The sequence below is a fragment of a genome, unplaced genomic scaffold (assembly GCF_019419815.1).
Source record: "Pyrus x bretschneideri cultivar Hongxiangsu unplaced genomic scaffold, Pyrus_bretschneideri_v1 Contig1, whole genome shotgun sequence".
In the NCBI taxonomy this organism is placed as follows: domain Eukaryota; kingdom Viridiplantae; phylum Streptophyta; class Magnoliopsida; order Rosales; family Rosaceae; genus Pyrus; species Pyrus x bretschneideri.
In genome coordinates, this window is record NW_025999390.1 from 20,691 (window position 1) to 34,393 (window position 13,703).

The following is a 13,703-nucleotide window of genomic DNA, read 5'->3' on the forward strand; positions in this document are numbered from 1 at the left end:
GAATGGGGAAGTGACTTGTGGTTTCGGACTTCTGAAAACAAAAGAAGAGATTTTAAAAACGAATTATAGAGACATCGATACATATCGCGTGCATATTATGTGCAGGGTTGGGGTTCTAGTGGAAGAAGTCATACACAAGAATTTTACTAGTATCAAGTTTAGTGGACGCGGAAGCAGACTGTTTTAGACCATATGGTTACTTCCACTAATTTTTTTACATTATGTGTTGGCTTTTCCTCAATTTCTGTAAACTTCTTCGTCGAAATTTAATTTATTTCATGTCTATCCATTATCCATACGTGTATTAGTTTAACTGTTGAAATATAAACGGCAAGGGAGGAAAAGGCCTTAATTCTTTCAGTTGATTCTGGTTCACCATGATGGGGATACTTGTCTTGTTCATCTGGTTTTGAGCCTGTCATTCTAGCAGCAACGACTATTACCACAGGCTCACGGGAAAGGTTAGTTAATGAAAAAAATATGCCACAGGGTTTTCCTTCTCTCCTTTTTAACTTATGAGAAAATAAACAGAACGAAGGCTACTAACTCTGAAGATTTAGATTGAAACGAAGCTATTACATCAACAATATCAACTACAAGAAAATCGAGTAAATGTAAGGTCAAAAGATGTAGCATCCAAAACATAACATGCATACAAAACGACAACAGCCTGTCAAGATACGCAATTTCTGATTTCTCCTCATCGCCCAAACAAAGTCTATTCTTTTACAACGAGGATGCTGAAGGATCGCATGAAGGGCTGATTATGTCCAACTGATTACCTCCGAACAGGTGGTACAACCCCCCTACCAGCTGTCCCACGGCCAGCAGCTTGAGCCTGCACAGGAAAATATATTTATTCAAAGCTGAATCCATTTCTCCTTTTCTATTTCTATAAAAGAGTTGTTCAAGCCATATTTTCAGAGTTTTGTATCCCTATGCCTAAGCTAAGGTGCTAGAAGAAAGGACTAAATCAAGGAACCCTCTATTTCTCACAATGCAGTCTTCTGTGTTGTCGCCACATTTTTCTCACACATGAATGTTTAAATGGAAGGCATCAAGCTTTCAATTATTAAGATTCAGTAAAAATTAGAAGAGCTTACCTTAGCCCGCATTGAAACAGCTCTACCTCTGCCAACTCCTAGTGAAGCACCCTTGCCCTTCCAGATTCAGAAATCAAAATGTCAGTAAAAAACAAAATTCATCACTATCGATAACTCAATGATCATTTAGACATCGAATGATACCTTGATTCTAGCATCCAGGCGCTTGAACATTGGAGCATTCTTCAGCATGTCAGGTATGACCATAAACCTATTAAAATTTCAAATCAATATCAGTGGAACAATCATTGGGAGTAGCAAAGAAACACAACTTGACCAAATTATGTATGGGTGCTGTCATACAAAAAGGATCCGTCATTACATACCTTACTTTGCTCCCTCGGATGAATACGTGCTCAAGCTGTGAAACTTTTCCGTCCTGTAGATGAGTGTACCAATGTCAAAAACTAAATGAAACAAATTGTTCAAGCTTTGAAAATAAGAGCGACTAAGTAACATCCAACATCGGATATTTCTAAACTAATTTCCGTTTCTCTTCTTTTCAAAATTGACCATCAGGACGTATAAGATTAAGTTGGCAATTTTTTAGCAAGAAAAAATGAAACGCATTAAGTGCCTAAGATTCTTGACCCTCTCCCTCTCCCTCTCCCCCTTTTCCGATCCTAAAATATGGAAATAATCACTCAGCCCCATCTAGGGAAATATGCCTAATAGAGTGCAGAATTCCAATTCCTTCACCTTTCAATCCAACTTTTTCATCGGCTTTTAAGCCTACTCTACTTCTAAAAGCTCAGGGTTTTTTTTTTTTTTTTTTTGAGAACATTGTCTTGTAATTGGTCCGTCAGATTCAGTAAGAGAGAGGTGCAGTGTCAGTGCAAGCGCATGAAATCTAGGGTTTTAATTTAAAAGATGACAGCAGAGATCGCAGGCGTTCAAAGAAAGCAAAAATAACAGCAAACTATATACGAAGAAGAAACGAAGGATGAGACAGGCTGGAGTACCTTGGCGGTGTAGGTGATGTTCTCGAGCTGACAGTTCCAGTTGTCCTCGCACTCAACCATGCTTCCTCTGTAAAGCTCACCGCTCTTGAGCTCCACCGTCACCACGTGCCCTGACGCCTCGTGAAGAAGCTTCACCGGAATTCCCAAACTTCTGCTCATGATTCACTTACTGACAGTTGGTCTTCTTTTCGCTCCGTTCTGCTCCGCAAAACCCTAAAACGAACCGTCTCCCCTCCCTCTCTTCCCCTAATTTATAGTTGCGCATTCGCACACATTGCGTCGGTTGCACACGACATGTCGTTAGTGTAAAACTTTCATTTGTTTTTGGGCCTGACTGCTGAGGATGTTGTTGGGCCAGAGGCCCAATACTCTCTTTTCAGAAGAAACGAAAATGATTAAGTACCTAATCCCTTTTAATCTTTTAGTGTCATTCTAAATTGGTTTAAATCTTTTTAAACATTCCAAACAAGTACCCAACCTATGAAAATGTCACATCTGTTAAGCCTCAGTTAAAAATCTGTTAAATTAACTACGCTTATCAATAGAAGTCATAAAAGCATAGCATCCACCAACCTCATTCATGCCATCACCTCCAAACCCTACGCAAAACCACCAACTTCACCCTGCAACTCAAGCAGCCAACATCAAGAAGAAGGTCATAGGTTACTGAAATGGTATGAACTGTCATGATGTTGCCACCATCATCTTCACCACCCACAAAAATAACTGGAAGTTTTACGAGTCGAGTATCAACAAATAAGGAATCACATGAACATAAAAAAAAAAACTCCTTCAAGCCCTAGCTGAATTCTTAACCCTTTTTTTTTTTTTTTGTTAAGAGATTGCCCTCCTAATGTAATTTCAATTTGGATCCATTTTTTATTCAATTCAATACATGTTTGATCATTGGGTTTCATATTATATAAAAATAATCTATGTTTGAAATTTAGATTTTGAGGCAACTAATATTAATATTGTTCATGATATACCCAATTGATGAGTTTTGAATATAATCTATGTTTGAAAAATTAATTGGGCTTAATGGATATGACATTTTTAATAGGTTTGAAACTTATTTAGAATGTTTTGGAAATATTGAGATTAATTTGGAATGACACTAAAAAGTTGTAGGTTTGCAAATATTTTAGTTAAGAAAGGGTATTGCAGTATTTTCATATCAATTTTGGTTAGAATTAAAATAATTTGTAATAGTTGGCTAGAATTTTATGTCTGATTTAAATTTTGGCTTTCCGAATTTTTCAAAAGGTTGAGGGTTTTAGGGTTTCACCGATTGAATTAGGAGGCATTAACAGAAGCATTACAAATGAATCTGGGCTGGCTGCTGCTGGCTTCTGCCTTCGGCATGTAATACTTTGTTACTATGCTCTACCTTGCTTCATCTTGCTTGAATACTAGTTTCACGTTCCAACAAGGGGAACTGGGGAAGGGGATGCTAACCGTGATTTCACATTCTTCTTCATTTCATTCAATTTCCCCACTACCATCGACTTTCACTAATAAACTAGTTAAAATCCGCGCTTTCTTTCTCAGGCGGAGCATACTTTTAATAACAACAGACACCGAGGAGACATGGAAAGCGTTGGAATCTGTTTTCCCTTAACACCTGTTTGCTTCATCTCTAGGTCATTTGAAATTTGGATTTAACAGAGAAGAAGGTGGACATTGTATACCGTGAATGAGCTTTAATGGATGGGATCTCTAGCTTATTTGAAATTTGGATTTAACAGAGAAGAAGACGGACATTGTGTACCGTGAATGAGCTTTAATGGATGGGGTGGCTCCAAACACAAGATGGAGAAGAACCAATTTGGGTTTTGTATTCTGGTGGAAGTTCAGCCATTCCTCACAATGCAAGCATGGAGATGGAGTTTGGGTTGATCGCATCCCTGCTTGGATTCAATATGCCTGCCACCGTGGACCCAGCAAGGTTCGCAGCATCATATGAATTATGATGGTGTCTACTGGGATCCACTACCATCAGAATTCAGAAAGGTACCATTTATTCAGCACCATATGATGTTATTGTTTTATGGTTTTGATGAACATTTTATTATCGTGTTTGATTTCTGATTTCTGTGCAAATAGACACATGATTCTAAACGTTGTGTGGTGACTTGGTTTTGTCACATCCTGTTTAAATTAAAACTTGAGTGATGGAATATGGCTTAATTGTTTCTTTGCAAAATTATAAGGTTTATTATCGAGGGGATGAAGGTGAGGAGGCAGACATGAACATTAAAGCAAGTTGTGGTTGGGCAGGAGAACTTTGAAGAACGAACTGGGTTCCGTGAATCATGACAATGCTGTTGGTCAAGAGCACAAGAGTGTGACCGAGGGTCATCGGAAGACTGACATTTTTTGCTCTCTGTACATATAATATGTGGTCTGTGCCTGTGCCTGTGCCTGTGAATAAATATTAATAATCGGATTTCTTTGTATCAGTGTTAAACGCTCTGAAGAAGTTTGTACGACTTGCAGATGCAGATGAAGTTGCAGACTAGAATGCATATATACATGAAAATAAACAAATTTCCATATACTGCGGTACTCATCACATATGTATTCAAGATTCATCGGATACACATGATTCACACAACTAAGCAAATTTCACTTGAACTCGATTCTCAGTTCTTCACAGAGATGGCACTTATCAATAAAATGACCCAAAATAAACTCCAACTGTAGTCGGAGACCTTTGTAAGTTTTTGCTTCGTCAGAGAGCAATAATGACGCAAAAACGACATTTGATCAAATGAGCAGTGCTTAAAGCGAAACTTTTGAATATCCCGTTTCAAGTTGCATTGAGCTAGCTAACCCTGAAGCTTAAAGCGATCCAGTACTTGTTCGGTTTTTCCCAGCGTTTTACCAAAGTTGAGAAAGAAGTCTTTGTATGGGAAGCCTTTGTAAAGTTGGGGATTGCTTGCATTGATAAGAGTTGCAGCAGGTTCTATAAGGCAATCATGGGAAGGCATAACGAAAAACCCAGCTGAAATCCGAGCAGCACTTGAATTCGTCACTACCCGGTGTTCAGAACTTTTCAACTTGCCATTGCTGATAACCTACAATATCCCCGCAACAATTTTGCAACCGTGTATAATTTGTCAATGGTCATGCATGGCAAACCAAAAGAAGGCGATCGGTGAGGAAGATAATGGTAGAGAGGGAGGCTGTACCTGTAATTGATAACCGACATTAACCACAAGCGCATGTGGAAAAGGAACAACAGAAATCCATTCCCCATCCTTGAGAACTTGCAGACCACTGACATGATCATCCCCTTGGAGTAAAATGGTTAAAAGATTTGGATCACCGTGTTTAGGTAATCCTAGTGTTAAACTTGGTTCCGGGCAAGGTGGGTAATAATTTGCTGACAGTAACATTTCTTGGCTTACTTCACCCCTGAAATACCCAGGTCCCAGCCCAAGTCCTTGACTCATTAGCTCCAAGATCTTCCAAGCCAGTTCCCTCACTTGTGTCGAACATTCCCCGACAACATCTCTGAATTCAAATCTCATCAATAAACCCTTTTGACTAAATACTAGCTTTCTGTCTGAAAATACATCATATGTACATTATTTAAGCTTGGACTTACCGATATCTAGTTGGTTTTTTAGGCCAAAGTTGGTAGCATTCCTCTGAAAGAGGATGACAAGGGTGTTTGAGGCTGTCACGCCAAAAATGAACAGGTTCCGCATCAAAATTTCCACCGCTGGTGCTGGTGAAGAGCCTGCAGCTTTTGTTGGGGTCGTCGGAGTAGAGGCTTGCAATGTCCTCATCAGGCAACTCTTGGAACAACTCTTTCAACAATCCCACCGTCTCCTTCAACAAATTTTCTGACATCCCATGTTTAATTACCTGCTCTTCTTCATATACAAAATGAAAAATTATTCATTTAGAATTTGATATACACTAGTACTAATAACTTACAAGCTACATACAGAATTACAGATTGAAGAATTTGAATGACCTGAAAAAATCCAAATTCTTGGCTGGCCTCAAGTATTTGGTCAACTATATCACAATCTTGTGCTGCTCCTTCACCATCCAAACCCAAATCAATGACTGGAATGGTGTTGTTGCATAGAGGAACGACAGTAAGCTTTCCGGGTCTTACATCGGGTGGGAATATGTAACCCTCAGGCATAGGTCTTTCTTTGTACCTTCTTGATATAAGCTTCTCCATTCTTCCCTTCCAAACCTGAATCTGATCTCAAAATAGTCGTGGCTGACGCACTGTTCTCTATCTTTTGTTTATTATTCTATTTTTATTCCGAGGTGATAAGGTACAATCTTGCCCTGTAGCCTAAGCTTAACTGTTCATTTGCTCAACAACACACCCCCACGGCCCACCCCCATCCACCCCCCCCCCCCCCCAAAAAAAAAAAACTCGGGTCTCACTTTGCCTTTTAAAATTGAAAAATTGTGCTCCAATCCAAGGATGGAAATCTAGAGAATTTTGCACTAATCTTTGCATTTCGACGATCTCACTTCATCAATTGTCATGTATTATTTTTTTTTTGCACAAAATACAAGACATTGAATGCCTTTGAAATTATTTTTTTGCTTTTCATCTTTAATCTCCAGCCAAAAGCATTAAAAAGTAGGGAATTGTTATTAGCACTCCAACAATCTCATTTGGTACTCCAAATTTTCTATAATTAAAAAGAAAAATACATTTGTAAGGAGTGTAGAATGAGATTTTTTGAGTGCTAATAACAATTCCCAAAAAGTATTATTTTTATATACAAAATGACACATGAAATTTGATAAAGTGAGAATGTCCAAATACATTAATAGAATAGGCACCAACCAACCAACATGCACATTAGAGCAAGTCCACCGGTTCCTAAAAGGCAGAAGCAAGGGCTGCTTAATTGCCCAAACACACAAAAAAGGTGCCCTAACAGGCTATTTTTTTGGAAGGCTATTTGTGGGCACCATGTCAGGCCCCGATCTTGACATACCTCTAAGATCGACGCGCGACGGTCGACTGTAGAGAGTGCCAAGGAATACAAGCTGAAATATTGAATTGACATTAACAATTCTCACAAGAGTGTTCAAAAACATTTTAGAATTTAAAAATATTGGATTGCAAATGAGACTTGTAGTTTAAGTAGGAAGTTCACTTATGCATTGCTTAAAAATTATTGATGGCACTTTGTTGTAAAGGTAGAAAACAATCATGTCTTTACATCCTGGTGCGTTCAATCCCCACCAATTCCTCTCCCCATAAAAACTAACTGTCCACCCCATTAAGGCTATCGCTCTACTAGAAAAAAATTTACTAAGTTTGGCTAAACAAGCATTCATTTTGGACGGGCTTTAGGTTTCATTTAGGGCATCGTATGCTCCAGGACCAGCCTTGAGGGTAGCCGGAAGAGGAGGCCACCACTTGTGTGGGGTTTGGCTTTCCATTGGATTTTGCTGAGTGACACTACAATCCACTCAAAACTCACCAAATGGCAAGTCTTAGATATAATATTTTACCATTCTTTTATATTTAACATTCTCATAATTAGTTTTCTACTAATTAATATACATAGATCAATCTAATGGTGCATTTTTTTCTTCCCAAATTTTCCCTTATATTTTGCCGTAGGACTCTTCACTTTCTTCTCTTTCCCGATTCTGCTTCTTGCTTTTGTTCAAAAAAAAAAAAAAAAAAAAAATTTATGCACCCCAAAAAAAAAAACCTTATCCAACTCTTATCATGGGAAGCAACCAAAAATCTCTAAGGTTTTTTTTATTCTTTATCAATAGTTTATCTGATCACATATTAGAGTTAATTCTTTCTTTCTTTCTTATAATTGGGGGTTATGGGTTAAAGTGAGGGCATTTGGTTTCTTTATATTTTATAATAAAAATTATGGTATCCTGACACATCTACCTTCTTTATTATGAGTATTTTATTAATATATTAGTCTAATCTTTGATTTTTTTTTTTCAAATGATAGGTTTCTGCTAAGTGGTTTTCTAAGCTTATTATATGGCGTAATAAGCTAGATAACTTTCGTAGTGAGTGATGTCCTGCTTTTAGTTTAGATAGGTTATTCTCTGTAAAATTCTGAAATCTACTCCAAGAGTTACGTATACAAATAGATTGCGAAAAAATCAACTCGATAATAGTCTGCATATTTGTATTTAGAGAAAGAAGAGGGAAGAAGATTGCAGAAAATTTGTGGAAGAAGACGGCAGAGAAAAAATGGGAAGAAAAATGAGAGAGAGAAAAAAGAAAAAAAAGAAAAAAAAATGAACCATTAGATTTGATCTCATGGTGTATATTAATTAGTAAAAAAATATAATTATTTGAATGTTAAATATAAGAGAATAAAAAAATAGTATATTTAAGATTTGCCACGTAGCGAGTTTTGAGAGGATTGTAGTGTCTCTCAGCAAAATCCAATGACAAGTTAAGCCCCACATAAGTTTTTCTCTCTCCTGAAAAGGTTTCCGAAAATTCTTTTATCTTATCTGTTAGGTTTGTAATAATAAAAAATTAAGCATTTTGTTAAAATTGGATTGTTACCGTGTTTTTGAATTAGAAACTACGTTGTTTGATGGGCATGAGTTTGATCTCACCAAACACATCTCTCTCTTTTCATTTTTTTTTTTTTTCAATCCGTTTAGTCGATCCAAGGGCCTAGGGTTTTGTATTTCTTTGAGCATTTCCCTAGAACTCCATCTCCATATCACTATTTCAATAGATTTGCAAACTAACTATCTCATACAGTTTAGAAGATTGATTTGAGGTAATTAATCCTCGTACTATGATTTTTTTTTTTTTTTAAATTTGAAGTTGATCAGTAGTGTACTGTCTTCGATAGAGATTGAGTAACTTAGTTACGTTATCTATTGAAAAGGGTAGGAAGGAAACTTGATTGTGCGATGTTTTGATGCAATTATAGGTTTCTGTGTTTATTATAAGTTTTGTTTGGTGTTTTATTTGTTTGTTATGGCCAACTTGTGCTTATCCAACCGTTTAATTTGACTCGGGACTCCTATTGTACTCGATATCTTAGACGCTTTTTTCTTTTTTATTTATATGAATATGTGACACATTGGAGGATTTAGAATCTCAAGAGCCTCTTTTAGGGGCTCGCCTAAGGCCCCCAAGATCTCAAGGCCGACCTTGCTTATGGTGCAATTAGGAAGAGAAATCGGTATATTGGTTTTTGCTGTGGGTTTTGCGTAACTGGTGTTGCGACTATTGTTGCATTAACATCCACCACATTTTGTATAGTTCTTCGTAATTAGCAAAGTGAATTTTTTTTGTTTGTTAGGAGAGCAAAGTTGTTGAGTAGTTATTTGGGGGTTAGGACAAACAACCGGCTGTATTAAACTTATTCAGGGTTTAGGACAAACAAGAATCCAATAAGCTCCGCTAACAGTTGCGGTATTCGAACTCAAAATATAAAAAAGTAGATACGTTATTCCATATACACAGTTACACACATCACACAGTACTATTGGCGGAGCTTACTAAGCTTATTGCATTCTTTAATTCTTCAATTCTTTATTGTGCGAGCTATGCGATTAAGGAGAGGACGACCCTAACTATTACTGTAGCAATGCACATGAAACAATAACAGGCATGCATGATGCGAAAGTTTCTATATCATGATTCAAGAGCTATAATATTTATACAGCAAAAATATAATGAAATTAACCAACTAGGTTTATACGCACCTAGCTAAAATATAATGATTTTAGTAAGTAATATCACTATCATTATCATATATAATACGTGTTGTACACAACATCACAGTCCTAAGTAATAACTAATTAGCAGCTGGCTAGATTAGCTAGATTCTTAACTGAAAAGGTTTGTCTCATGCTTCCTTGATTATGTCAACTCTTAGCTTCAATGTATAGTTTTCCATATATATATTTACAGGATCAGGAAGGTAGCGATACATTTTGTAAGGCTCACTTCATAATGTATTTCAACGATCTAATCGTCTATTTTTTAGATTTATTCTTAAGGATTATATCTACCAAAAATCATCCAAATCCGAAATCATATGACCATTCAGTTAATTAAATGATAGTCATTACAAAGCAATACTCGTTCATTTTCTTCACTACAAATAAATGTGTTAATGATTTTAAATTTGTATAACTTTTTGAAAGGATTATCTATATATAAATAATGAACTAAAGTATAGATGGTTTGGTTCCTTGAAAAAAAGTTACATAATAGGCGTTACAAAATATGTGGTAGAAAATGAGTGTACCCCCATTTAGGATTAGGATTAAGAAACAAACATTTTGACAAATACTTTTACACTCCTCTTTGGCCATTAGATTACTTAAAATCTAACGATTCTAATAAGCTGACGTGAAAATTTTGTAAATATATATTTAATGACTTGGACTCAGACGTGGAATTGTAATTAATAAAAAAACCATTAAGGAAGGAAATCGAAAAAATTACTTGAAGAAAGAATAAAAAAGAAAAGCTACAATTAATGGGATTTTGTCTTTTGCGTTATCAAGTTGCCCACCGCCGGAAACTGTTTCTGATTTTGGCATGGTGATTCTTGATTGGGTTCTTGCCATTGCTTCCACTTTATTTTGTTGTACTCTATGACAACACAATTTTATGATTTTCAATCGCTAATACTTTTTGCCCAATTGAAAATCTTTTCCATAAGCAATTTAACAACACTAATAGCAGCCCAATAATCTAAACTCAGAAATATATGGTACCTTCATGAAATTATCCAACGAGATATGGAAAAATTCTACCTTGTAGTGATGTTCTAACCCTCAAAAGAATTTGATTAACATGAGATGGAAAGGGGTTTTCAAGAAAGTTTATTTATCCATTTCAAAATCATACAACATATTTTCATGTCTTACATTCCATGAACAATCACACCCGCATGGCCGCATATATGCCTTCCTCCTCCCCATTTTCATGTAAAATTTACGTAATCAAAGTTTTCTACAACCTAATTTATCACCCAAAGATACCAAGAGTGAAGATTTAGGATTACGTTTTGTTTACGGTACCAAACGAAGGATTCAGGAGATCGAGTGATAGCTTAATATGTCATACGTGCTTCGAAATTGTATGTGCGTCGAATCAAAACAAAATATATTGAAGGCATTGAGTGGAGTCTACAGGTTCCGAACTCATGCCGTAATGCAAGGGCAACACTCCTCCTCACTACTGTGTTAGAGGACCACTTGCCAACATTATTATTTTTTATAATCCATGTCATCTAATGTTTAAAAACATGCACATTACATTTTGTAGCCATTAGATGTTATAAAATCTAATGGTTAAAAAAAAGTGTTAAAATATTTCTCAAATTGTTTGTCACAGAGAGAGAGAGAGAGAGAGAGAGATATGTAGCTAGCCAGTGTTTATGTTTTTGTAAATTAGTAGCTAGCTATTGTTATTTGTTAGTGAAGTGATGGTCATTATCAAGAGTATATATGAATGTATGCACGCTTCAGTCTGATAAACATCACAAAGAGTAAATTAAAAGTAGAGTGGGCAGCCGGATGCCTAGCTAGAAAATGACCGATGCATACATAGGTATCCCTAATATGACAAACAAAGCTGGAGTCGGACCTCAAGCAGGAAGATGCCTTTTGCTGCCGATCGAGACATACATACATACATACATATATATAAACTAGCTAGTTAACGAAACCACCCTGAGTTGGGACTAAGAAATTGTCAAACAAAACATACATCACATACATTCATGATGAAAATGGAAGTAGAAATTGTTTCCAAAGATAGAATTATACCATCCTCCCCAACGCCCTCTCACCTCAGAATTTTTAAGCTTTCCCTTTTGGATCAGCTCATACCTGCTCCCTTTGCTCCCATTATCCTCTTTTATGACAATTCTGATCCTAGTTATAATACTCCTAACCTCACAAAACCCTGCACTACTACCACTCACCTTGATGATGATGATGACGACAACAACGAAGACGAGGCCACAATCATGAAAAGGCTACATGTGCTGAAGACATCTTTGTCAGAGACCTTGACTGGGTTCTACCCACTTGCTGGGCAGATCAAAGATGACCTGTCCATCGACTGCAACGACCAAGGAGCTCATTACGTGGAAGCCCGAGTGAAGAACTCTACTCTGCGTGAATTTCTCAACCGACCTGATGACTTAATCTTGCTACTGCATGGATTCCTCCCTTGTGATCTTACAAATAATAATACAGGTGCACGTGTAACTAATATTCAAGTAAATGTGTTTAAATGTGGCGGCATGGCCATCGGCCTATGCATCTCCCACAAGATCCTTGATGGTGCTGGTTTGTGCACCTTTATCAAGGCCTGGACTGCCACTGCTCGTTTGCGCAGCAGCCTCCCCCGCTTTGCATTGTATTCAAGACCATCTTCATTATCATCCTCATCATCCTCGTTGGCACCCTCGGATTCAGTTACATTGTCATCATCATCAGATTCAGATGATAATCAAACACCAAGAGCAGCTTCGAGAATAATACACCCCACCAAACCCAATATATCAGCTGCAACTTGTCTGTTCCCCACAAACGATGAATTATGGCTCAGAGATTCATCACTTCGGATGTGGGGTTCCTTGTTCATAAACGACGGCAAGTCCTCGTGCGTCACAAGAAGACTTGTGTTTGAGGGGTCAGCTATAGCGGCCCTCAAGGGCATGGTGGCAGCAGTGAATAATAATTATAAGGTGAAGCGGCCGACGCGTGTTGAGGTTGTTTCGGCTTTCATATGGCAATGCGCCATGGCTGCCTCCAAACAAATACATGGTTTCATAAGGCCTTCACTCCTCACCCACGCAGTCAACCTCCGCTCAAGGATCACATCTATGTTGGATTTAGATTTGGAGTACTCAATTGGAAACCTCCTTTGGATTGCGGCTGCTCGATGCCGGACACCAATAGTAACGCTAGATGATAATGATGCTGCAGCTGATGGATTGCAATTGCATGGGCTGGTGGAGGAGTTGAGGAATGCAGTGTCAAAGATTGATGGTGATTTTGTTAACAAAATGCGATCTGCAGGTGAGGAGGAGGAGGGGAAGTATCACATGCTGGAGTCTCTGGAGGAATTAAGATCGTCGCTGTCATCAGAATCAGATTATTATGGGTTTAGCAGTTGGTGTAATTTTGGGTTCTACGAAGGCGGTGATTTCGGGTGGGGAAAGCCTGTTTGGGTCAGCAGTGTCGGCTCGACTGGGAATTCCGTCTTCTTGAATCTTATAATTTTGGTTGACACTAAGTCGGGAGACGGAATAGAAGCATGGGTCACTCTGGACCAACAGCACATGGCTATACTCCAATGCAATCCCCAACTCCGAAAATTCGTTTCGTTGGACCCCACTCCCTTACTACTCCTTTGATACTTCTGTGTTCCCGTGGATATGCTCATCATTGTTAATTAACTATGATTATTGTGTTTTTAATTTGGGCAATTTAGTCGGTGAGTATGGATATTTTGGCCAGTGCGGTATGTGTGTATGTGCTTCTAATCATGGTGGAATTACGTGTGGTCGAACTAGGTGCATGTAAATCTTGTCGCTAATCTTGCCGATGTTTGCAAGAGTGAATAGTTCTTGAATCCCAATGAATTTAAAATAGTATATTTGGTTTA

At 37.6% G+C, this 13,703-nt stretch overlaps 3 protein-coding genes and 1 long non-coding RNA gene across 4 annotated transcripts; 2 read left to right on the forward strand and 2 right to left on the reverse strand.

The window, feature by feature from the left end:
- Positions 1-535: 535 nt before the first annotated feature.
- Positions 536-2,301, reverse strand: LOC103927018 (small nuclear ribonucleoprotein SmD3b). Its single transcript, XM_009335917.3, has 5 exons — positions 2,066-2,301; positions 1,430-1,482; positions 1,248-1,314; positions 1,104-1,160; positions 536-838 (listed from the first exon to the last, which is right to left on the reverse strand). The coding sequence occupies exons 1-5, from the start codon at positions 2,222-2,224 to the stop codon at positions 779-781; spliced, it is 396 nt and encodes a 131-aa protein (XP_009334192.2). The 5' UTR covers positions 2,225-2,301; the 3' UTR covers positions 536-778.
- Positions 2,302-3,317: 1,016 nt separating this feature from the next.
- Positions 3,318-4,625, forward strand: LOC103927036. The gene is made up of 2 exons (XR_664144.3): positions 3,318-4,078; positions 4,279-4,625. It is a non-coding gene; the product is annotated as an uncharacterized LOC103927036 (long non-coding RNA).
- On the reverse strand, positions 4,598-6,358 carry LOC103927027 (flavanone 3-dioxygenase 2). Its single transcript, XM_009335928.3, has 4 exons — positions 6,054-6,358; positions 5,679-5,941; positions 5,260-5,584; positions 4,598-5,145 (listed from the first exon to the last, which is right to left on the reverse strand). Exons 1-4 carry the CDS (start codon positions 6,267-6,269, stop codon positions 4,897-4,899), a joined length of 1,053 nt encoding a protein of 350 aa, XP_009334203.1. The 5' UTR covers positions 6,270-6,358; the 3' UTR covers positions 4,598-4,896.
- Positions 6,359-11,631: 5,273 nt separating this feature from the next.
- Positions 11,632-13,703, forward strand: LOC103929111 ((13S,14R)-1,13-dihydroxy-N-methylcanadine 13-O-acetyltransferase AT1-like). The gene has a single exon (XM_018642933.2). The coding sequence runs from the start codon at positions 11,806-11,808 to the stop codon at positions 13,450-13,452; it is 1,647 nt and encodes a 548-aa protein (XP_018498449.2). The 5' UTR covers positions 11,632-11,805; the 3' UTR covers positions 13,453-13,703.